Source organism: Barbus barbus (assembly GCF_936440315.1).
Source record: "Barbus barbus genome assembly, chromosome: 12".
In the NCBI taxonomy this organism is placed as follows: Eukaryota; Metazoa; Chordata; class Actinopteri; order Cypriniformes; family Cyprinidae; genus Barbus; species Barbus barbus.
In genome coordinates, this window is record NC_136740.1 from 31,100,701 (window position 1) to 31,124,856 (window position 24,156).

A 24,156-nucleotide genomic window follows, 5' to 3' on the forward strand; every position below is an offset into this window, starting at 1 on the left:
TTAGCTTTTTTTATCCAAAGCGACTTGCAAATAAGAAAAAGTAACTAAAACTAAAAGTTAAAACTCTGTAAATACTATATACGCACATTTAAGAAAATAAAGAAATTAAATAAAATTGACAAATGCATACAACAACATTTCAATACTAAACATTTAAATGAAAAAAATAAAATAAGCTAAAAACAATTCAAAATTTTAAAACAATAACAACTTAATTACACATAGTAAGAAATGGTTATAAAAACTGAAACAGAAGTGAAACAAGTTGTAGGAAAGAGGAAAAATAAAATAATTATTATTATCTATTATTATTAAATATCTATTTAGCTGTGCATTTGTTGAATGAACACTGTGCTACGTACGAACTGACTGCACTGTATTTTATGTAATCATTTTCTATTCTTAACTGTTTTAAATTAATTTTAAATCAATTTATATATCATTTTAAAATTCCTTGTTTTTATTATAATTTTTCAATTTCCTGTTTTTATTGCTGTGATTAGGTAGGTAGGTAGGTAGGTAGGTTAACTTTATTGTCCTTAAAAAGGCAATTCTTTATGTAGACAGCAGCAAAAACATCAGTAAACATGCAACAGCCACACAACACACAATATCCAACAAGAGAAAAAAATTCTTGACTTGACAAGATCTTGACTTGTTTGGTCCCACTCTGAGTTTCACATTAGTTTATGATTCTTCCTTTTTTCAATGTGTAAATAACAAGTAAATAAGTCCTGTCCACTGATAGACATGCAAATATATCTAATGCTAGACCAACAAGTGCTCATAAGACACAGATCAAGATGGTCAAAGCCTTATAATGTGCATTTTTATTGACATTAATGTGCAACATTTGTTTGCTTTAATATGTCAGTCACAGATTCTGTTCCACGTGATGTCATGCTGTAAAATGATTATGTTTTGAGTCATTATAGGTAATATAGTGCAGCACATGCCATCTAAATCCATCCACGTCCCGCCCGAAGGCGTGCTTCGTTTCTCCCACACCTTTCTGAGAAGTGCTTCATTTCCAGTTTCAGTTTTTCAACAGATAAAACCTGAAATTCGAGATGTGTGTGTGCTGAGGAACCTCTATAGACACCTAATGGGTGGAGGCCAACAGCAGAAAACAGGAAGGTGCTGATAAGACGCTCCAAAGTTCACATGCACACCTGAGGAGCTTACTCCAGACCGGCTGTAGATGGACAGGTAGACAACCGGGGACAGATTGTCATTGCACAAATGACAGCGATCGAAGAATGTCCCACCGTATGACTTAATGTGATTTTTCTCATTTGTGGATATGAGATTTCGAGGAAAAGTCTCATGGAAATAATGAGAGGACTGTGTCTCTGACTACTGGATCTTTATTGGAAGCTTCTCAGTTGGAGATATTTTCACTCGTCTGGATATGTGGCCTCTGAGAGTCACCGTTTTATTGCTCTGCTTTACAGGTGAGTAATAAGAATCCACGTATTTCTTTAAAAATATATTTCTTTTTATTTATTATTTATTTATTTAAGCACAATAATGGTTAAAATAATAGTTCTGTTTTGTTTATTATTTTTAAAACATTTTTTATTTATTTTATTTTTATTTTTATTTCAATATTTTTTTTTTGTTTGTTTTTGTTTTTCAAAATGACGATGAAATCTACTTTTTCCTTGTGTGTTTTTAACGATGTAAAATATTTAGAAACTGTACAGGCCATATATATTTTTCTTACTGACCACAAAACTGTATTTTTCATTATATATCTTTAAAAAATTATATTTTATTTATATCTTTTAAAAAAAATAACAATATTTAAAAAATAAACTTTTACTTATTTTTTTAACGATTTATTATTATTATTAATTCAATCAAAATTACAATAGATTGTGTTTGTGACAGTCAAGGTTATTATAATTAAGTAAAACATTTAAAACATTGAATGAGGCATTTATTGAATGAATGAATTTTTTAAAAAGAATTTCAGTCAATATAAATAAAATATAATAAAACTCAATAAAACAACTATAGCTGCCAAGGCAACATTTCTCATTTTTATTTCGTTTCATATTATGACTAAAATAATATTAAACTGCATTAATGACTAAAATAAAATGTCTATATATTTTATAAACCTCAAAATTAAAATGAACAGAGAATATAAAAATAAAAATTATTAATTAAAACTGTAATAGTATCTCAATGACACTAAAGTGCTATTTAAGTCAAATTGTAATTTTAGTGGCTGAATTTTTATATTCTGCATGTGAGAATGTTTTTCTGTAAACAAAAACACTTGTAGATAAACTTTAGATAGAGTTGATAAGATGCCAGCATGTGATTTGCATGTTTAATTGTGCATGTCATGTCAGTTGACATCAGTTTACACTTTGCATTATGTTTCTGTTTCTACTCAAATTACACTCTGCCTGGCAACTTTTATTTACCCATTAAAACCTATTTTATTCACATTTGCTGTATGTTAATTTTTCACAATCTGTAGAGGTCAATCTCTTAACACGATCAACACTTTGTGCAAAATCCTGCTGGTGTATCTGGAGCCGTTCAGTTTTCCTCGAGGAAAATCTAAATTATTCATAGATTATTCATCCAGGTTCATAATCGATGGAGAACCATGTGGATCATCATCTCGCTGTCAGACGCTCATCAAACTCTGTCCATCGACCGCTCAAAATAGAAAAGGAAAGTTGGTCAAGAAGAAAGTCTGAAAAAGGCCTGAGGTTTAGAGGTTATATATATATATATTTATTGATTGATGTCAAACATCCTGAAGAACTTGAGCGGGTTTGTGGATGCTGTTGTTTCCTCTGCTGGTAGTGTTTCAAACCATCATCTGAAGAGTCAAGCGCTTGAAGCTCAAAGACGGCATCATTCTTCAATAGAGGAGCTTCTGTCTGTGTTTGTTATAGTGTGCTATAAAATAGTGATATGCATTGTTAGGGAAAGTTACTTTTAAAATTAATGCATTACAATATTGTGTTACTTTTTATGGAAAGTAATGCATTATGTTTTTACTATAAACCTAAAAATGTAAAGGCCCTTTCACACCAAAAGTTACATGAATAAGCCTCAGCCATTCTGGATTGCATGAAGCATAGAATGAAGGAGAAGAAACTCTTCAGCAATTAAAAAAATAAGTTTTGCTTATTAATATGGTTGAATTGGATTATCGAAGGTCGGCAGCAAAGATATTGGTTAATAAAATGTGATTAAATGCATAAGATAGTTGTGTTATTTAATGCATTTAATTATAGCAGGTTTGCATTCATTTTGAGGAATACTGAATCTGTTTTTGCGCAAGTGAGATGAATAAATGCATGTTCATAATTAGTCTAGAACTACAGTAAGATCATGTTCACACACAACGCCTCTGCACTTATTCCCGATTTCTCTCAACATCGGGACAGGAGAGCTGTCGTCAATAAATGGGAAAACAAATTCTTTAAAATTGAAAGTTTAAAAGTTTAAGATTTAATTAAAAGTAATGCGTTACATATTAGTTACTTGAAAAATCACGTAACTCGCGTTACTCGTAATGAGTTACCCCCGTCATTCATGAACGATTCGTTCAATTTGAATTAATCTTTAATAGGCTACATACACGGGAACACTGAGTCGTCTCAGCGAGGGATTCGTTCGTTTCGTGTTGACCGCGCATGCGCAACTTCCTATTGATTCTTTACAGCAAACAGAAATGATTAGTTCACCTCTCGAGTCTTCGTTCGTTCTTTAGTCACGTGACGTGACTGCAGTACTGGATACAGAAATGAGTTAATAATTCCCAACCTTCCTTACAAACACGTTTACAATTATGGTCTCAAATTGTAGCTTTTTTATTTCTTATAATTTGCGAATTCCTGTCATGATGGCTAACATTCAATGTGGTAATAAAGAGGCTTTAAACTTTATCATATGATGAGGAAAAATCACGATAAAGCAAATATACCTATAATAACAGAAAATGGTTAATAATATGTAGTTTTTGTGTTTGTTGTAAGACACTGAGCCCGGAAGCAGGCACGCGACAAAAGAACGAACAATACAGATCGGGAGGTGAAGAAACAGACTGCATTACCTGAAACACTGAATTAATCATTTCTGTTTCTCATAATTTAATTTGGCGGTTGTTGCATTATAGTTTTATTGCATTAACAGTCTTATTCGAAACGTTGCGTATGTGTTGTGGAACTTGACTAATAACATGTAACCTTTTAATTATATTCTGTTGAAACGAGATTCAAAGATTCGAGTCAGTAGAGTGATCCGATCTTCCCATCACTATTATAAAACGCTTAGTTCCAGTCCTCGATTCTGATTGGTCAGCAGATGTGTTTTATTCACGATGTAGCATGGCTATGACCGCTTCACCGAACAGTTCTGTGTATCACTGTGCAACAACATAAATAATCTATAATATAGTATCAGAACTGAATATTACTGTATTTATTGCATTTATTGAATTAGCTTTTTAAAAAATTAACATCAATACATGCATTTTTGGTTTTAATATTTGTATTGTGTTATAACTGTTTTATAAAAGCAATAAGGTACTCGAGGCGTGCTGTTTTGTGAATAAATCACACCTCGTATCTTATTGCTTACTGTTGTAACTGCATCAGCTGTGGAGTAGCTATGAATGGAAAAAACCGACCCAAGGGACAAAGTATCCACTTTGAGACAAAAGACATTCAGCCCAGAACATCGTTAGTTGATTTATATACAGTATAACTAAGATGATGTCCACAGACCTCTAAAACCATCTCGCTTTTATTGTTCTGGCTTGCAGGTTGCTGGGGTCAGAGCTGTAACGGGACGAAGGCTTATTTTGAGTCCAGGAATTTCTTCAGCGTTCTCCGTTGGGATCCTGTTGAAGTTCCAGGTCAAGCGGTTCTCTACAGCGTCCACTACAACCTGTGAGTGACAGAGACGAGGGCAAAACAGGGCTGGACCTCTGCTTTTCCTTTTTTTCGTTTATAGCATGCTAAGTACAATTGCACAGATAAGGAGATTTTTAAATATATTATCATATGAATATATTAGAAGTACATTGTTATTAGTATATATCATGTAAATACATTAATCTCTGTTAATATATATAGAAAGAGAGCACTGATCCATTAATATATATTATTAAAATATAAAATGAATATAAAAACATTTACAGTATATTGAAAAGCTAATTTAATTTATATAGAAAGAATGTTTGGTGTACTACATTATATATGATAAAATACAATAATGTTATATATATATATATTAATATAATATAATATATATATATTGTTTTTAATAGGTATTATATATTTTTTTATATATATATTTTTTTTAAATTGTAATAAATTAATATAATGTTGATGTAGAAATATATATTAATCAATGAATAATATATATATATATATATATATATATATATATATATATACACACATATATGTATACATACTATATATATATATTGAATAGTGTGTATGTGTGCATGTAAATATATGCATATGCACACATTTATGCATATATATGTAAATATTACTGACATAATAATAATAGATATATTCTATTACATATAATTTAGTGTAACATATATTATTAAATATACTAAAATATTAATTACATACATTTATATTTTAAGATTTATAGATTTATATAAGAAAAACACAAGCACTGAAGTTGAAGAAAACGCACACTTTCGACACAGTACACTGATTTTCCTCTCTTTATGCACTATATTTCCATTCTTCCTGTACCTGTTTTTTTATGCTAATGTCTTATGACCCTGCTCACATGGCATTATCATTTTAAAAAACATCTGAAATAATTGGTAGTGTTTTCAAAAATATATAATAAATGATTTGGCCGTGGGTTTAATGCTTTCCTCTCAGTCCTTCGGTTTTCTGTGAATAACACTGTGAAGTCTGTGACTTGTAACTTTAGTGAAGGACGTGCTGTGGTCGGCCGGCTGTGAATCTCTGAAATGCAATTAGAAACGGAGCAGGATGAAGCTGCGTCTGCTGAATGTTGCCGGCCCTTTCTGGCTTTGGCTCTGAATCTCCTGCACCAGTCACAGTTACACATTACAGAGAAACTGATGGGGAAAATAAATGTGATGGGAACAGAGGGAGCAGCAGTGCATGCTGGGAGGGTCAGTGGGGCAGACAGCGGATGACGGGACGAAGCTCCAGATAATCCCACATCAGTCCAACCTCTTAACCTCTCCACCCATTTGAAGCTTTTGAGCTTTGAATGGTTTATTCAGTTATACAGTAGTATATAAATGGTTACAGTAAAATAGTTCAGTGGTTTAATTCATCTCTGTGTACTTTTTCAAAGTATTTATGATCAAAGATATACATATACATGCATACATATATTTATGCATCTACAGAAACAGATGCTTCAATCCAATCCAAAGTGACTTCCAAATTTTATGTATAATTAAATTAATTAAATTAGTTAATTAATTCAAATTAATTTAATTAACAAATTAATTTAATTTTAAAATACATATAATTTAATTTTAATTAAAATGTAACTTAATTTAATTTTTAAATTAATTTAATTAAAAATAATTTGTACTAAACTTATTTTTATATTAAATATTCTCTTTTTCATATTTTAAATCTAAACTTTTTTTCTAGAAGTGCATTTTTATATTTGCTAGAAATAATTATTTTCTTCATTTTAATTAAAAAAAATATTTTTAATTAACTTGGCTGACATTTTTTACATGTCACTGAACAAGTTAAAAAATAATTCCCCAAATTCCCCAAAGGTCATTGCACTGAGAATTTGCATTTATTAACTTTATGACATAATATATTTATAACTTGATGAGTTGTTCCAAAGATAGCAATAAGCATGCAATATCAGATACACAATGTAACACCTGATATGACATATGCACACAGTAAACAGGGTGTGTAATGACATACCAGGTGAAGAGAAGGAGAACTAGTCTAATTATAATCTGGTTAGTCTGGTCAGTTTAAAAGAGTTTCTGTGTGCGCTCACTGCAACTATGATTAAACCAGATCTGCGTTAAATGGGTGCTGATTCATGTGTATGTGTCTGATTTTATTTGAATGTAAGTGAGTATCTGCTGTCATTCTTCTGACTGAAGTCTGTTCTGTTGCAGTTATGGGAAACCGTATGAACCAGTGATATGGTGTCAGAACATCTCCACTCCTGTTTGTGACATGACGGATGCGATGACCCATGTGATGAGCGATGTGACCTCTAAATATCACGCCAAGGTCAGCGCTGGTGGACAGTGTCTGGGAGAGGTGATGTTCACTCCATTTTGGGAAAGTAAGTTATTATGGACTTTCATTATTCAGCTCAAATTTAGTTTGTGTTCCAAAAATCAAAATGTGCTGTTTATTTACTCACCCTCAGGCCATACAAGATGTAGGTGAATTTTCTTTCTTCAGTAGAACAGTAAAGAAGATTTTTAGCTGAAACCGTGCTTTTTGGTGATTCATAAAAGTCAATGGCTACCGGCACTTTAAGAGTCAACACAAAATTAATCCATGTGGCTCCTGACGATATATTGAGGTCTTATGAAGCGAAACGATCAGTCTGTGCAAGAAACTCAACATTATTTACAGCATTGTAATCCAGAGCCTTAGTGATGTCTGGTTCACGAACAAATCATTCTGGCCACATACACACTTCATCTAAATTCGGTTGTCAGTTCACCTTAACTGCGTTCTGTTCACACATAATTCACTAAAATACGGGAGTGACAACCGCATTCAACAACCGCATTAATTCCCGAAAATTACAGGTAGTGCCAACCGCATTTACAGAAATTACAGAAAAACTGAACTGAACAACTAGTTGTTAATGACATTTTTGAGCGTGCATCAGAAATGTGTCTTCATCTGTATACGAGATGCAAGAAAATAACAATGAAAGAAGTCTTAATCTTAGCTCATTTTGACAGGGGGCTGGTTGAACTCACGAGCCCTGCGGTAAAGTGTCAGTGTTGCCAGATCTTCATAAAGGAAAAAAAACAAACAAACAAGGACAAGCACAAAAAGCACTAAAACACCCAAATGTTTTATATTTTATAGCACCAAAAAAATCCTATATCTCATATCTGCAACAGACCACTCTATAAAGTGCCTGGCTTTATGAGATAAGAGCAAATAACATGCTGCCTAAAAGCATTTGTAAATATGAGGACACGGCAACATTGCAAGACATCGCTCTCTAAAGCAGCCTCCTGAGCATAAACAAAACACAGCGGTAGTTTAGTTAAAAACGACGGACAAAAAGAGTAGCCAAGCCAAGAAAGATGGTTACAAATGCAGAAGTGACTGCTCCGTACACACACAGAACGATAATTTACGGTACTCACTCCCGCATTTAAATGCGGTTGTCACTGCTGAAACTTGCAGTGTGGCCTCTTTTGAAGATCAAATCAAAACTCACTTTCAGCCGAAATACAGCCATATATCTGATTCTGAGATGAATGAACTGATTCAGTGCTCCAGTTCCTCCAACAGTCACTGAACTGAGCACACAGTTCGACTCGGACCAAACATCGATGAGTTGCTGATCTGCGCATGTGTGAACCGAGAGCTTGAACGAACGTTTTTGTTCTCATTGTTTATGTGGTGAAAAAGGTGAGCTAATAAAAACTTGTTTATTCAGTTTTTAGACATGCAAAACATCCACATTTCACATCATTATTGGGTGCTTTAATCATATAATTGCGTAAACCAACTAGCAATGTGAACCAGCTCATTGAAACAAACTGTCCAAAAGAACCAGTTTGCAGAAAATAATCAAATATTTCCCCGTTTGTCTAAGGCTCTGGGATACAGGTAATAATGCTGTAAATAATGTTGAGTTTCTTGCACAGGCTGATCGTTTTGCTTCATAAGACCTCGATATATCATCAGGAGTCACTGGTATTAATTTTGTGTCGCCTGATGTGCTTTTTTTGACTCTCAAAAATGTGCAGCCGCTGACTTGCTTTTTATGAATCACTTATGATCACGGTTTCAGCTAGAAATCTTCTTTACTGTTCAGAAATAAACTCATCTATATCTTGGATGGCCTGAGGGTGAGTAAATTAACAGCTAATTCTCATTTTATGTGAACTGTCCCTTATAACAGCAAACATCATAAACTGTTTTACTTGATGGTTTCTCAAAATCTGTCTCTGTTCTGTTTTCCTCGTTTCAGCCACATTCGCAGCTCCACAGCTGTCAGTAACGTCAAACCGAACCCATCTGAATGTGACGGTTTCGCCGCCGATGGCTGCTTGGAACTGCTCTATTGAGAATATCAGCTTTTGGGGAAAAGGTTTCCTGAAATCCTCCGTTAAGTACACAGTTCGTCTGACACATCCCGAGTCACTGGCTGGAAAGGTTATTATTCCTGCTTCTCCTTCAGTCATTATTAGGATCCATTAGGATACATGTTATTATTTACTTACTTTATTGTCCTTAAAAGCAATTTTTTATGTATTAGTTGCTCTCTCCATATATATGTATGCATTCTGTCTCTTTGCAGGTATTTCAGGACACGTCTCGCTCAGTGTTTATTTGGCTTGTGGAGACAGACGTGCAGTACTGTGGTGAGGTGTCATATACGCTCACACATCCCGGTCTGTCCAGTCCCAGTCAAAACGCCTCCTTTTGTGTGACTGTCTCAGGTAATTCAACAGTTTGTGCTTTAATTGATGTGTAGAAAACTAGTCCACACTCCGATGACTGAATCTGAACACCCATCATTTAGGAAAACAACTCATGTTTTCAATGTTGTATTGTTTCCCTTCACTGATACCCTACTAAAGCTACAATTTACACATATTTATTTATTTAATGTTTTATTTATTTATTCATTCATTCATTTGTGTGCTTGTTCATTTTTATTTATTTATTTATTTTTATTTCTTAGACATTAATGGCCAGTATATAGAATGCAAAATAATGATAGCAAATGAGACAAAGTAATTTTCTGTTACAGAAAATGTGCACTATATACGATTGTCAACTATTTCTTTCTTTCTTTTTTTACTTATTTTGTTTGGGTTTTTTTTTTTTTTTTTTTTTTTTACAATTTTTTTTTTTTTTCTACACGTAAATGGCCAGTATATTTCATGCAAAGTAATGATAGCAAATGAGACAAAGTTGTGTAAAATTAAAGAAAACCTATTTCAGCGTGTTTACTATTATATAACAGAAAAGGTGGATTATTATTATACAAATATCAAATATTTATTTATTTATTTTACATGAATTATCAGTGTATATAATGCAAAATAATGAAAGCAGTTGAGACAAATCTGCTGAAATTAAATAGTAACCTATGTCACAATATTTACTATTATATAACAAAAAATGTGCATTATATACAATTGCCAACAAATTATTTATTTATTAATTCTTTCTTCTTTTTTTACTGATTTATTTATTTATTTTCTTAAACAAAAATGGCCAATGACCCTATTTCACAGTGTGTTCACATCATTATATGCGATTGCCAGCAGATTTTGTAAGTGACACCAGACTGAACTCTATATTCATCTGCAATTTCTGTGTCTTTCAGCACCTAATTCCTGGCTTCATATATTAATATGGCCTGGTCTGCTGGCTCTGCTGTTGCTGATCGCCCTACCCATCATGTTTTGCCAGCTGTCAGTAAAGGGAAAGAGCCCCTTACCGAAACCGCTGGTAAGTGATTGTGTCAAATTCCAGGTGAACATAGCTCCAGTCTTACCGGCAGTGAAAAGTCCTGTTTGACAAGAGTGTCATGTTTCTCTTGAGCTCCTGAAGGAATGTGTCTTATCTGCACATTGCTCTCGGCAACACAAAATGAGTTTATCATGTCGATTACGGTAAGCACAAACATCTGCTGCCAGATCAACAGTCACGGAATTTCCTTGGAGCACTTCTGCGCTTTCATGGATTATTTACTTGAAGTAGAGTAAATATTTCAATAACTTAAGAGCACATTTGCATGTTCATGGTTCTCTGGTGTTCACATGACATGCTTTAACCACTTTTTTAGTGTTTTATTTGTATTTTTTTGTTAATTTAATTTAATTTATTTTTAGGGTTTCATTGATTGTTGGATTATTTCGATTGTTTTATTTTAAAATGATTTATTTAAAAGAAAATGTATTATTATTTAATTGGTTTTTAGTAAGTGTTTAGATAATTTTTTGGACATTTTATGATTTAATTAGTTTGTAGTGTTTAAATTGTTTTTATTTTGCAATGATATATTTTAATTCAACATTTTTCTGATTTAATTCATTTTTAATTGGTGTTCCATTTTATTTAACATTTTATTTATTATTTTAATTTTACATTTTTCTGATTTAATTGACTTTTAGCAGGTGTTTTATTTTTATTATTTTTAAATTATTTATTTTTATTTGACATTTTATGATTTTTCAATTCATTTGTAGTAAGTGTGTTATTTTGATTTTTATGTTTATACTTTACAATATATGTTAATTTGACATTTTTCTGAATTCATTTATTTTTGAGTGTTATATTTTGATTGCTTTTATTTTAAAGTTATTTATTTTAATTTGATATTTTATGATTCAATTATTTTTAGTGTTTTATTTTTATTTTGATTGATTTTAAATTATTTATTTTAATTTTACAGTCTTTTTTTGGATTTAATTTATTTTTAGTAGGTGTTTTATCTTGATTGTTTTTTTAATTATTTATTATGATTATGATTTTACATTCTATGACTTGTAGTTCATTTGTAGTTAATTAGCCTAATTTGTAGTGTTTTATTTTGATTGATTTTATTTTACAATAATATTTTTAAAATTTGACATTTTTTCCTGATGTAATAGATTTTTTGTGTTTTATTTTGATTTGTTTTTATTTTAAAATTATTTATTTTAATTTGATATTTTATGATTTAGTTGAATTTTATTTAGTGTTTTATTTAGATTTTAATTTTAAGATGACTTTTTTTATTTTAATTTGACATTTTTATGGTTTAAATTGTTTTTAGTAAGTGTTTTATTTGAATGGTTTTTATTTTAAAATTATTATTAGCATTTCATCAACTCATTTGTGATTTTGGAAAAAAGTGATTAAAGTGACCAAACGTCCCAGTTTTCCTGGGATAGACTGGTGTACCAAAAATGTATTTAAAAATCTAAATATATATCCTAAATATCCGATTGACTCAAAAACTCTCTCCTCTCTCTGTAAAACAGATCCTGCAAAAGATCAGCATTCCTGTGTTTTGTCCAGATCTCCGAGTCGACATCTCTAAAGTGGAAGTGGAAGCAGAAGAACCACAGGCTGTTTTTCGTCTGTTGAAGTCAGAGATCGGGGATAAAAATGCTTATGTATCCCAGGAGCACTGTGACCAGGAGTGGACACGTGATCAACTGGACATCCAAACATCTCAAAACTGGACGTCTTCTATCCACTACAGCTTCTGTATGCCTGACCCGATCTCCAAACCGTCATCTGATGGCACGACAGATGAAACCCGCTCGGATTCATTTGGTCCAGAGTCCATTTCAAGCTTTTTACTAGGCCGTTCAGACAATGAAAACAGCAGCGGGCCACTGGTGGTACCGGTTAGACCCACTAAAAACGGTGTGCTGCAGTTTGACGGCTGTTTATTCCAGTGTGGCACTGGTCAAAATTCTCCAGCACCTTCCCAGGACTCAGAAGGTTTATCTGGAGAACAAACTCATTTACTATCTGACCTAGTTCAGAAGGACTCCAGGTATAGCTCATCCTACCTGCCCATTCATGTTTCTGACGTTGTGACGTCAAACTACAGGCAAAACTGGCTGCCAGGGATTCCTCTACAAAACCAGAGGACTTATGTTATGAGGACAGACCACCTCAAGGACTCAACTGAACCTGATGAGGACTTCATAGATGAAGAGGAACCTAGAGTTGGTGTGATTTTTCTGGACAGGTTAATGGTGGAGATGCAGGAATTGATTTTGTCTTGAAACTAACCGGCGGAGCTTCTTACGTCCATGTAAGATAAAAAGATGTTAAATGATCATCTGTTGGGTTTTGCTAGCTCATCGTGTCAGGTAGTTGCGTAGGAAGTGGTGCAAGTTTGAGAGTTCATACAAAAGCATTATAAGTTCACAAGCGTCACTTAAGGGTCTTTCTGTATGAAATCAACCAAACTTCAGAAACCTCCCCAGCTAAAATGCTTGATTCTATTTATTTTTTTCTGAAAGACAAACATAAATAGTGATGAAAGCCAACATATTACGTGCCATAGATAAATATTTACTGAGTAATCCACTATTTTGTCAAAATGTGGGGTCAAAATGACTCTTTTCACCTGAGATTTGGTGCCATATTACAAGTGGGAAAAGTGACTTCAGAAAAATGGCAGCTACATCATGTTAATTTTGCACTGCGATATATATAGCTACATATATATATTTTTTTGCCAGAGACCTAGAGTTAAGTTGACACAAAATGACCGTAAAGGGAATTTCAAAAGCAATGAGTGTTTTCAAACTGGCACTTTGACTGAAACTAAGCTTATCTGTACATTGCCATTTTTATTTATTTTTCTTTTTATGCCAAGTGTTATACCATTTGTTTGTCTCTGTTTTAACTTATTTGACTATTTAATTAATGCATAATGCGTAATGCATGAGTCAAAATGCAAACTAACCTGAAACACATGTTGTAAATGCTGTTGTTGCTGCATTTTCAGAAACATTTTTACAACATTGACGGTATTTATTGTGCTAATCTGAATAACGTGAAGGTCAGCATGAAATACCGTTCAAAACCCATTTAACTTCTGATGCATTTCTCAGGGAAACAGGATATTCAAGAAACGTTTGCATATCTGTTTATAATCGGATTGATGGCTCAGTTGGACTGAAAAGAGTTCATGTACACACCTCAATCGATCTGATTGAGCTTGATCTGAATGAAATAATAGATCTGAAATAATCCGACTAACAGGAAAAATTAGGCATGCAAATGCTTGAATTCAACTATAGTCTCAATCTGAGTAAAAAATACCTTTTGCACATGCACAGTGATAACGTTACATACGTTTTGCGTTATTCGGATTTGTGTATGCTCTGAAGTTTTGTTTTGAATAGGCCTGTATGAAATGCAGATGTAAATGCATATGGGAATCGTATTGCAACATTTATGCTGTATGTAAACAGAATTTTCAGAATCTGCAATCAGATTCGTTTCGTTCTGACTGATGAAAATTAGTGCATTTAAACACACCAAATGAGAAAAATGTCATGCAACTCGATTTGATCAGTTTTTATTGATTTGATCATAAAAAGAGGAAAAGAATAGAAAATGTTTAAAGCATGGAGTAATGAATCACAGTAAGGCAATGGATGCATTAAGAAAGTTAATGAGGCTCATTTTGATTTCATGCTGACTTTTATAAAATATTTTAACTATAACTTTGAAGGGGTCGGTCTTATTTAATTGTGCAGCTCTATACAAACAATGACAGACTTGGAAGGCGTGTCTGTAAAAGCATGTCTTAAATGTAATGCTGGAAATTTCCACACTGGTGAATTATATATTTGCATACCAGACAAAAGACTCTCATGTCTCTTGGAGTTGGTGTGAAAGGCTTCATGGGGATTTTACAGTCTGCAGCTATGAGGAAGTGCTGAAGTGTGTTCGGAATACCTCAGAAACACTGACAAAAGCTCTTTATTATGGAGGAAACAAACATATAATTGCAAGGCAAAGTCCCTGCCGTCATTTGGGGGGTCAGGAAACACAACCCTGGTCTAAATCTTCCATAATCTTATGGCGAGTTGATTGATCCTCAAACGTCAATTATGATATTTAAATAATGTACTGTTCATCTCATATTGGACTAGCAGTGTATTGATTTGATTGGCATAGTAAACGTTTTTTTAAATATATAATGTTCTTTCACTTTCATTTTTGATGTGTCATTGTGAATATTACAGTATATTGGTGCTTTACTGTAAGGTTTGTTATGGTAAATTATGCTTTTGCCCGAAATATCATCTGTTTTGAAGCACAGATCTCGTCCACATTTAAACACTGTACAGAGAGCAAACAATGCAAAGGTCAGAGTCATTTTTATTGCACGCTCATAAACCGTTCACAGTGATAATATATGAGAATGATTATCTAAAGGTGACAAAGCTCCTCTGTTGTTGCATGACAAAACAGGTCACCTTTCACCCGAAAAACAGAGGGAAAAATATATGCACCGCTGTTCAAAAGTTTGGGTTCAGTAAGATTTTTTATATTTTTTTAAAGAACAACGCTGCATCAAAAATACAAAAAAATGGTTTTCTGTTTTAATATACTTTAAAATAAAATGTATTTCTATGATGCAAAGCTGAATTTTCAGCATCATTACTCCAGTCTTCAGTGTCTTCAGTGTCAATGTATGCTGATTTGCTGCTCAAGAAACATTTCTGATTATTATCAATGTTGGAAACATTGCCATTTTTGACATTGCTACTGTAATGTATTTCTGATTCTCATTAGATTCTCAGTCAAGTGAAAGTTGAAGTAAACTTAGTTATAAAACTGTAATTGTTAAGAATATCTCTCATCAGTTCATTATCTCCAGTGTCTCTCTGAGGCATAATTAATTCAGATTCCCAGTGCTGGAAATATAATTTGGTAGATGATCTTATTCTTCCCCCAAAAATACACAGATTAGATGTCATATATTTTAATTTTCACAGCTCATTATGAAATTGGTGATTGTTTTAGGTCGTGGTAATTAGTTTATCTGCCTTTTATAGTTCAGTTCTTTAAATGTGAAAGAGTCTGTTTTGCCGTCTGTTTCATTCTGTGCTTGGTAATTAATTGAATGTCTGTTTAATGAGCGATAATCAAATAGAACAGGTGCATGAATTGTTAATGATGTGTTCATTTTTATTTTACTTTTTTTTTAAAACAATGTGCAATTAGAAAAGAGCAGTGTAAAGCACTATTGTAGAGCAGTGCATTGTGGGAATTAATTTGTGATCAGTGATTAAACATGCACTCCTCACAGGTGTGTAGATTACAGGTAAGCTGTGAGATGAAGGACTGGAGGTCCTGGTGTAATGGATAGAGAGTCGGACTTGTAACCCCAAGGTCGTGGGTTTGAGTCTCAGGTCCAGCAGGGATTGTAGGTGGGGTGAGTGAATGTCCAGTGCTCTCTCCACCTTCAATACCATGACTGAGGTGAGACCCTTGAGCAAGGCACCCCAACATAAATAGCTGCCCACTGCTCCGGGTGTGTGTTTCCCAATACTAAATACTGATAAAGGGAGGAAGGCTACTCCAAAGCTTTGGTCCCGCAGTAGTGAAGGCGCGATCACCACAATTTTAAGCTTAACTCTAGGGACTATGAGTAGGCCGAGGTCATACGATCTCAAGGTTCTAGACGGGGATTATACGGAAGCAACAAATCGGTTAAGTATTGAGGAGCCAGATTATTGAGGGCTTTGTAAACAAATAATACAATTTTCAAATCAATCCTATACTTGACAGGAAGCCAGTGTAGGGACATTAAAATAGGCGTAATATGTTCATATTTTCGCTTCCCTTCAAGCAGTCTAGCGGCTGCATTCTGAACTAACTGAAGACGAGAAATACCAGAATACAAGATTCAAGATTTTTATTCGTCACATATACAATTATACAGAGTATAACCAGCAGTGAAATGTAAGTCAGGTCCACTCCAAGGACAGTGCAATACAAAGAGTTACAATAATCAAGCCGAGATGTTATAAAGGCATGGATAGCTCTTTCAAGATTTTTCCTAGATAGGAAGGGCTTAACTTTACTGAGAAGGCGAAGTTGATAAAAACATGACTTAACTACAGCTGAAATCTGTTTATCAAACTTTAAACTGGAGTCAAATAAAATGCCCAAGTTCCTGGCACACTGTGTATTATGTGGAGTAAGGAAACCAAGGTCAAAATTAAAATCAGCATTTTCCCTAGGACCAAACAAAATAATTTCTGATTTGTTTTCGTTCAGGTGTAAAAAATAGCTTGAAAGCCATAGCTTAAGTTCATTTAGGCAATCTAACAATGGTTGAAGAGAATACTTATTATTACACTGTAGGGGAAGATAAAGCTGAACATCATCAGCATATAGATGAAAGGAGACATCATATTTTTTTTAAATGGAGGCCAAGGGGAGCAAATACATTGAAAACAACACAGGCCCAAGGATCGAACCTTGCAGAACACCACAACCAAGAGGAATGTCAGTTGAAATGCAATGCCCTATTTGAACAGTAAAACACCTATTTGACAAATAAGAACGAAACCACTGAAAAACCACGAAGTCCTACACAAGACTCCAGTCGTGACAGAAGAATGTTGTGGTCGACTAAGTCAAATGCAGCGCTTAAGTCCAAGAGGACAAGAGCCATGGGTTTCCCTGAATCTGTCATGAGAAATATGTCATTTAAGACTCATAGCAGAGCCGATTCAGTGCTATGTAGAGCTTTAAAACCTGATTGAAAGACTTTATTAATGGAGTTTTCTGACAAGAAAGACTGTAGTTGAGCCAATACAACTTTCTCCATAATCTTTTAAATAAAAGGAAGATTTGAGGTGGGCCGAAAATTAGAAACAGATGTAGGATCGAGGTTTGGTTTTTTTAAGATATGGTGTTACAGTAGCCTGCTTAAGGCAGACTGGTACAGTACCAGTTTGTAAGCATTTATTAATTACTGATAACAGACTTGGGCCAACTGCATTCATAATTTGTTTAAGAAAAAACGGAAGAACTATATCTTGTGGACATGATGTAAGCTTGAAATGATCCACAATTTCCTTACAAGTTGAGTGGCTCAAACACAGACCATGTAGAGGAGTATAAAGGCAATCCATGGTTTTTTATTTGTTATTTGCACACTCGCGCCGTCAAACTGTTGTATAAATACAATATCTCACTCGTAGCTGTGCGATATGGCTGTATATCAGCATGACTGTCATTACCCACGGCACAAGGCCGCAATCACAGCCATTCTGATATAGAGCTAATATCACACGTTTAATACTGTATGTTGCTTGCAACAACATTTCTTATTTCATTGTAACTTTATTATTTATTATTATCCATCACAGCCAGAAACTTTTGAATGCACATTAAATGAGAATGGTGACTTTACTGTGGTTAGGCTATGTAGCAGCAGGGTTTAACCGGATCACATTAACCTGTCCCCGACCCGACTCGATTCTGTCTGATACAAGTGAATGTCATTTCATTTTACAGGATGTTTGAACCCATTAAATCAGCCTGACTCTGTCAGATGTGTGTCCTGCAAAAATAGCTGTAGTGAACACTTGAATGTTTTATTAGTCTAAAAGATCTGCAACAATGGACTTGCTGCTGATTATTATTTATCGGCTCTCTGATTGATGTTCTTTGTCGAGAGAAAGCGTTTGCATCTCATGCAGAAGCAGGACTAGCAGATGCCTGAATGCGTTTAATTAGCATGTGGGCAGATTTGCTTTCTCCTCTCCTGTGCACTTCTCCTCTATATCGCCAAACAGGTTGATAGATGCGTCGTTTGAGTTAATTGGATGCACATACGCGCACACATCAACATACACTCTCTCTTCCTACACTTTTGCATTTTAATGTGATCTTTGACTCGCTATTTAAAGGTGGGGAAAAACGAAAACAACTGCATGCAAAAATGAAAACATTATTATTTTCTCGCCCTCATGTTGATCCAGACCTGTGTGCTGGTTGTTCCTCCTGTAGGAGCACAGAAAGGGAAATTTTGTAGCTCTTTCAGTATGCAAAAGTTCATAGTGCCCACGACAGTCAAACTGCAAAAGGACAAAAATCACTTTAAGTATTATAACAGTTGTGCGTTTCACTCCATGCACAGTATTTCATATCTTCTTAACTCTGCTTTGTGTGAGGAACAAACTTTAATTTTGTAAATCTTTCCCTCCACTAAAGCTTTCACTTTTGCATGTGTTCAGATTCAAAACGTTTGCATCAATGGACTTGGTTTGATTGCATTCTTTGCAGATTTTCAGTGGGGTTATTAACTAAAACTAAAACCATTAAAAAATTACTTGCAATAAAATAAACATTAACTGAAATAAAATGCATTTAAAAAAAAATTGAACTTATTTATTTCAGCAACTTTTCTCATTTGCATCTAGTTTAAGTTGAGTATAACCTAATAAAAAATTAAGTTAAATTGAAAAAAAATATATATATTAATTTAAAAAAAATCACATACACAAATTAATAAAAATAAATAAAATTAATGAGAAAACTACATTTAAAAAAAAAAATAGGAAATATAAAAATAGAATCTAATTCAAAATATTACCAAAAACTATAACAGTATATCAGTGATACTTAAAGAACATTGCAAATAACATATTAAATTTTATTCTGTCCAATGCATTTAGCAACAACGCACCAGATTTGACTGCATGCTTTGTAACCTTGATTTTTAGCAATAACCAAGGTTATATTTGTTCACTTAAATTAAAACCATGAAAAAAAAACATTTTCAGTTGAAATAAAATAAGAATTAACTGTAATAAATATATAAAAAGTTTAAATTGAAGTACTAAAATAAAATTAAATAAACTAAACTTAAAAACTACTTAAAATATCAATATATACATATAAAACTTACAGAAAACACAACAAAATTCAAAATATTAACAAAAACTATACTAGTAGGTTGGATATTATAGTTAATAACTATAATATCTATTATTATAAACTAAAACTAAAACCACAAAAAAATTTTAAAAAAAAAACATTAAGTGAAACAAAATTATTTAAAATTCAAATAATAAATAAAAATGTATTTAAATAATAAAAATGAAAAACAAAACTTTAACTTATTTATTCCAGCAATATTTTTCATTTTCATCTAGTTTAAGTTGAATAAAACTTACATTAAATTAAAAATGTAAAAAACTAAAATTAATAAAAATTTTAAAAAGCCTTTATACTCCTCTACATGGTCTGTGTTTGAGCCACTCAACTTGCACTCCTGTATGGAAATTGTGGATCATCTCAAGCTTACATCATGTCCACAATACATTTTCATTAGCATTAACTGTAATAAAATATTACATTTTCATTTATTTACATTGAAATGATACAATAAAATTAAATAAACTAACATTTAAAAACTATAATAGTGATATTATAGCTAATCATTTTAATCAGTGTCAAAAAAATGCAAATAGCATTAAATTTGATTGTGTTTGGTTCAGTGCATGAAGTATTTAATGACTTAGTAACTTGAATATAGTCATATGCACTACTGTTATGGTTAATGCTGCATATTTTTGTGGTGTGTTTTGTCCTTGGCAGTCCTGGTATGTTTGAGACCACATGAGGGTTAGTAAATAAAGTCATTTTTCATGATTTGTTGAGCTCTTTGTATAAATGTGTGTGTGATTGTGTGTGACAGCGGTCGGCCGCATTATCAGACTTTCGGATCGTGCGTCTCTCAACAGGACAGATTTGAGCGCATGTTTCTGGCCTGTGTTTCATTCGTCACAATGGGAACAGACAAAGCTGGCCTGCTGTTGTTCTGGTCATGCGGTTTATTCTTAGTCTCAATGTCACAGATGAAACAGTAGAAGTGGTTGGCATTGTTTACAGCGGTATTTGAGCGGCAGGTGTGGCAGTAAATGCTTATAAATAACCTGCTGAGTCCAGCGCAGCATTCACACACTAAACTCTACCTGAATCACATATATACTGTACACTCAAACACATCAACGTCTGCTCACACTCATGCAGGTGACACTCGCTAATCACTGCTATAAAGTCTCTAAATTACACCAGCTGCATTTAAAGCCACAGATAAACACACATGAAACAGTTATGACACATTGCTTGTGATGCTCATCATTTATAGTTGATTTGTAAAAATTGATAAATGTAAATGTGACACACCAGTGATAAATGAGTTATATATATATATATATATATATATATAAATTATATTTCTATTCACTGTAGCTCTATTTTAATTTCAATATTCGTTTTAGTAATTTAAGTACTTTAGCTTTATTAATTAATTTAATGTGATTTATGTACTGTTAACAAGTGTCAGTACTTTATCAGAGTGTTTTTCTTTAGAAAACTTAACTTCACAACATTCCAAAGCATTATATTGTATTTTTTACTGCGCTACATTTCATATTAAATATCATTTAATACTTAATTACATTAGAAATCTATTACTTTCTTTCTTTTACTAAAGTAAAAGTAATTCAAAGATGTACTTCAGTACAAGAAAGTACTAAATTTTTAATGTTCTTGAGTATTAAAGGTAAAAAAAACAACAACTTTAATTTATGAAATGTAGTGCAGTAAAAAAAAGTATGACATGCTTTGGAATGAAGAAAATCGCTCTGATAAACTACAGATTTTTTACTTTTTAAATTTACTTGAGTAAAGTAAAAATACTTCTCTACTGTCCACCTCTGACTATTATAGTATCTATTAATATTTTGCTTTTATTTTTACATTTTCAGTTTTCATTTTAATTTTGGTTTATTGTATAATCTTATTTATTTTTATATATTTAAAATATATATATATATTTGCTTGTCATTTTCATCAGTTTGTTTTTTCTAAATTCTTTTTCTTTTTTTGTTATTTCTATTTCTCTATTTTTTATTTCAGTATTATTTTTAATCATTTCAGTACTTCCGCTTAGACTTATTCATTAATTTCCATGTTATTTGTGTACTATTATAGTACCTATTAATCATTTTAATCAATACAATTTTCAGTTTTAAATTTAGTCATTTTGTTGCTTTTATTATTTTCATCCGTTTGGATTATTTTTAAATATTCTGTTTAGTTCTATTTTTATTTCAGTAATAGTTTTAGTAATTTCAGTACTTCAGCACTAGTATAGTATTTATGAATATTTTGAATTACCTTTCATTTTTAAATGTTCAGTTTTCATTTTAATTTTTATTTAAATTATTTAATTTCTGTTAAGCTCTATTTTCAGTTCAGTATTAGTTTTAATCATTTCCATTTTTAAACTTAATTTTTTTAATGTATATTTGATTTTATTTCAGTTAAAACTATATACTTTTTTAATGCACTAATTTTACATGTTGCTTGACAGTCTTAGTAACATTAAAAAAATTATGTAATGTTTATTTCAATTATAAATGCTCATAAAGGCAACTTTATTGTGAACACTGGTTTCATTTTTTTAACTAATATTAAAGTCAATCAATACTCAATACCATGCATTATAGTGATTTTTACCATGGTTTTTAACTTAAAAACAGGCGTAATCGACTGCAGACTTGTATTTTGCTAAATGAGCAAACATTATTGAGATTTCTTGTGAGAAAAGCTTTATCTGGGGTCATTTCCAAATCGAATGCTGTGACTGCAAACAAACGTGAGTGTCAGGATCTCATCTGATCTCTTCTTCAAAGGCTTTAATGCAGATCTGGGCATGTTTTATTGCTGAGATCTTCATGCATTGTTTCCACAGATCTCTTTTCCCACAGCTCCTCTATCCCACAATGCAGCGGCCCATTGTGTCATTCCAGGTCTTCTGTCTGCTGATCTCACTGAAAGTCTATCTGGATGCTTTGAATTGATCGCTGCTCCTGCTGTCGCTCTATATTTACCACCTTGAGGAGGAGTTTGTGAGGTCACCCTGACCGCAGAGACACACGGCCGGAGGAGAAGCTGGGAGAGTTAGAGGAGGTGAGACAGTGAGGAGACTTGAACAGAAGAGGGAGAGACGGTGAAGGTCGAGGAGGAGGAGAGACGTTCTGCTGATCATCTTAAAGGCCTGAAGAACGTGAGTGGATTTATAACTCCAGCAGTTGTCTCTCTGCTTTAGTACGTACTTGAAGATCAGTGCTTCTCAATCTGAAAGACGCTGCAAAATACTAATAATCACAAAATCAAACTCGCTGCAGATTCACTGTCACTTGCTAATTTAACTAATACTAGTTCAGTGTTTGGTCCATGTGTTCAGATAGTTAGTCCATTTGCAAAACTAGTTTTCCTGTTCAGTTTGTGTCATGCTGAGTATTGCATGTTGAAAAACCAATAAGAAAGGCTGTAATTGGCTGATATATTTTTCCATTTACAGCCACAGGTCATTCAAAAATCAATTAGAAGTTACATTTCATTATTTCTTTAATTTCTTTAGCATAAAGATAGATATATATAGCATATAGATATATATAGCAACATCCTAGCAACCCCTTGAACTGTGATAGTGAGGTAAACACCTCGCGCATTTTGTTCATAAATTTTAAAAACCTAATTAAAATGTGCATTCCCGTTTCTCTGAGCTTTCTGCATTGTAAACCAAGCCTCTGGAAACCTGCTGTTTGCAGGATTTTCAACTTAAAGTAAATTAAAATAAGGCATATTGTCTTAGTAACTACTTGAAGTTTTATATTTTATTTTATTTTAATTCATTATATTTTATTTCATTAATAATATACAGTTATATTATGGTATTAAATTCCATACTATAATAATTCATTTATATTTCATTCTTTAATATAAACATAATTTATTTTTCATTAATGTTTTTCTTTTTTAGTATTATTTTATTTTATTTGTTTTTTACATCCCAGTAATAACAAATTGCATGTAGAACATGCTTAACTTTCATGAAAATAATGCTAAATAAATGCAAAATAATGTCTACAGTATTATTTTATCCATTTTTATTGTTTTTATTATTATTATTTCATTTTTATGAAAACTTTTTTATTTAAATTATGAAATTAATTTTTATTTTTGTTTTCATTTTTATTTTAAATGACTAAAGTTTTAATCATTTATTGTGTATTTTCAACTTAAACTAAATGATAATAAAAAATATATTGCCTTGTAGCTACCTTAAATAAAGTTATAGTTTTATATTTCATTTCAATTAATGTTTATTTTGTACAAAGTAATGGTATAAATTGCATGCTCAGATTTAGGTTATTCTAGCAAACCCTTTAACTCGTTTGACTTGGGTGAGTAAGCAACAACCCGAGCAAGTTTTGAGCAGCGCTCACGTTTTGTTCATAAATTCTAAAATCCTAATTAACACTTAGTCGTGCTTCTTTGCATTCCCGTCTCTCTGAGCTTTTGGCATTGTAAACCAAGCGTCTGGAAAGCCTCAACGAAAATCCTGCCG

General features: G+C 32.6%; 2 protein-coding genes across 2 annotated transcripts in view; both read left to right on the forward strand.

Moving 5' to 3' along the window:
* Nucleotides 1-1,131: 1,131 nt before the first annotated feature.
* ifnlr1 (interferon lambda receptor 1) overlaps nt 1,132-24,156 on the forward strand; it is a 676,379-nt gene continuing 653,354 nt past the window's right edge. Inside the window, exons 1-7 of the mRNA XM_079430446.1 lie at nt 1,132-1,454; nt 4,799-4,925; nt 7,142-7,314; nt 9,202-9,386; nt 9,532-9,673; nt 10,570-10,694; nt 12,212-15,383. Coding sequence (XP_079286572.1) covers nt 1,412-1,454; nt 4,799-4,925; nt 7,142-7,314; nt 9,202-9,386; nt 9,532-9,673; nt 10,570-10,694; nt 12,212-12,970 — 1,554 coding nt within the window. The 5' untranslated portion in view covers nt 1,132-1,411 and the 3' untranslated portion in view covers nt 12,971-15,383. The remainder of the gene's footprint in view (nt 1,455-4,798; nt 4,926-7,141; nt 7,315-9,201; nt 9,387-9,531; nt 9,674-10,569; nt 10,695-12,211; nt 15,384-24,156) is intronic.
* The window catches only part of LOC306878616 (myomesin-3-like), a 58,481-nt gene continuing 57,010 nt past the window's right edge, over nt 22,686-24,156 (forward strand). Inside the window, exon 1 of the mRNA XM_079431051.1 lies at nt 22,686-22,809. The gene's annotated coding sequence lies outside the window, so the exon portion shown is untranslated. The remainder of the gene's footprint in view (nt 22,810-24,156) is intronic.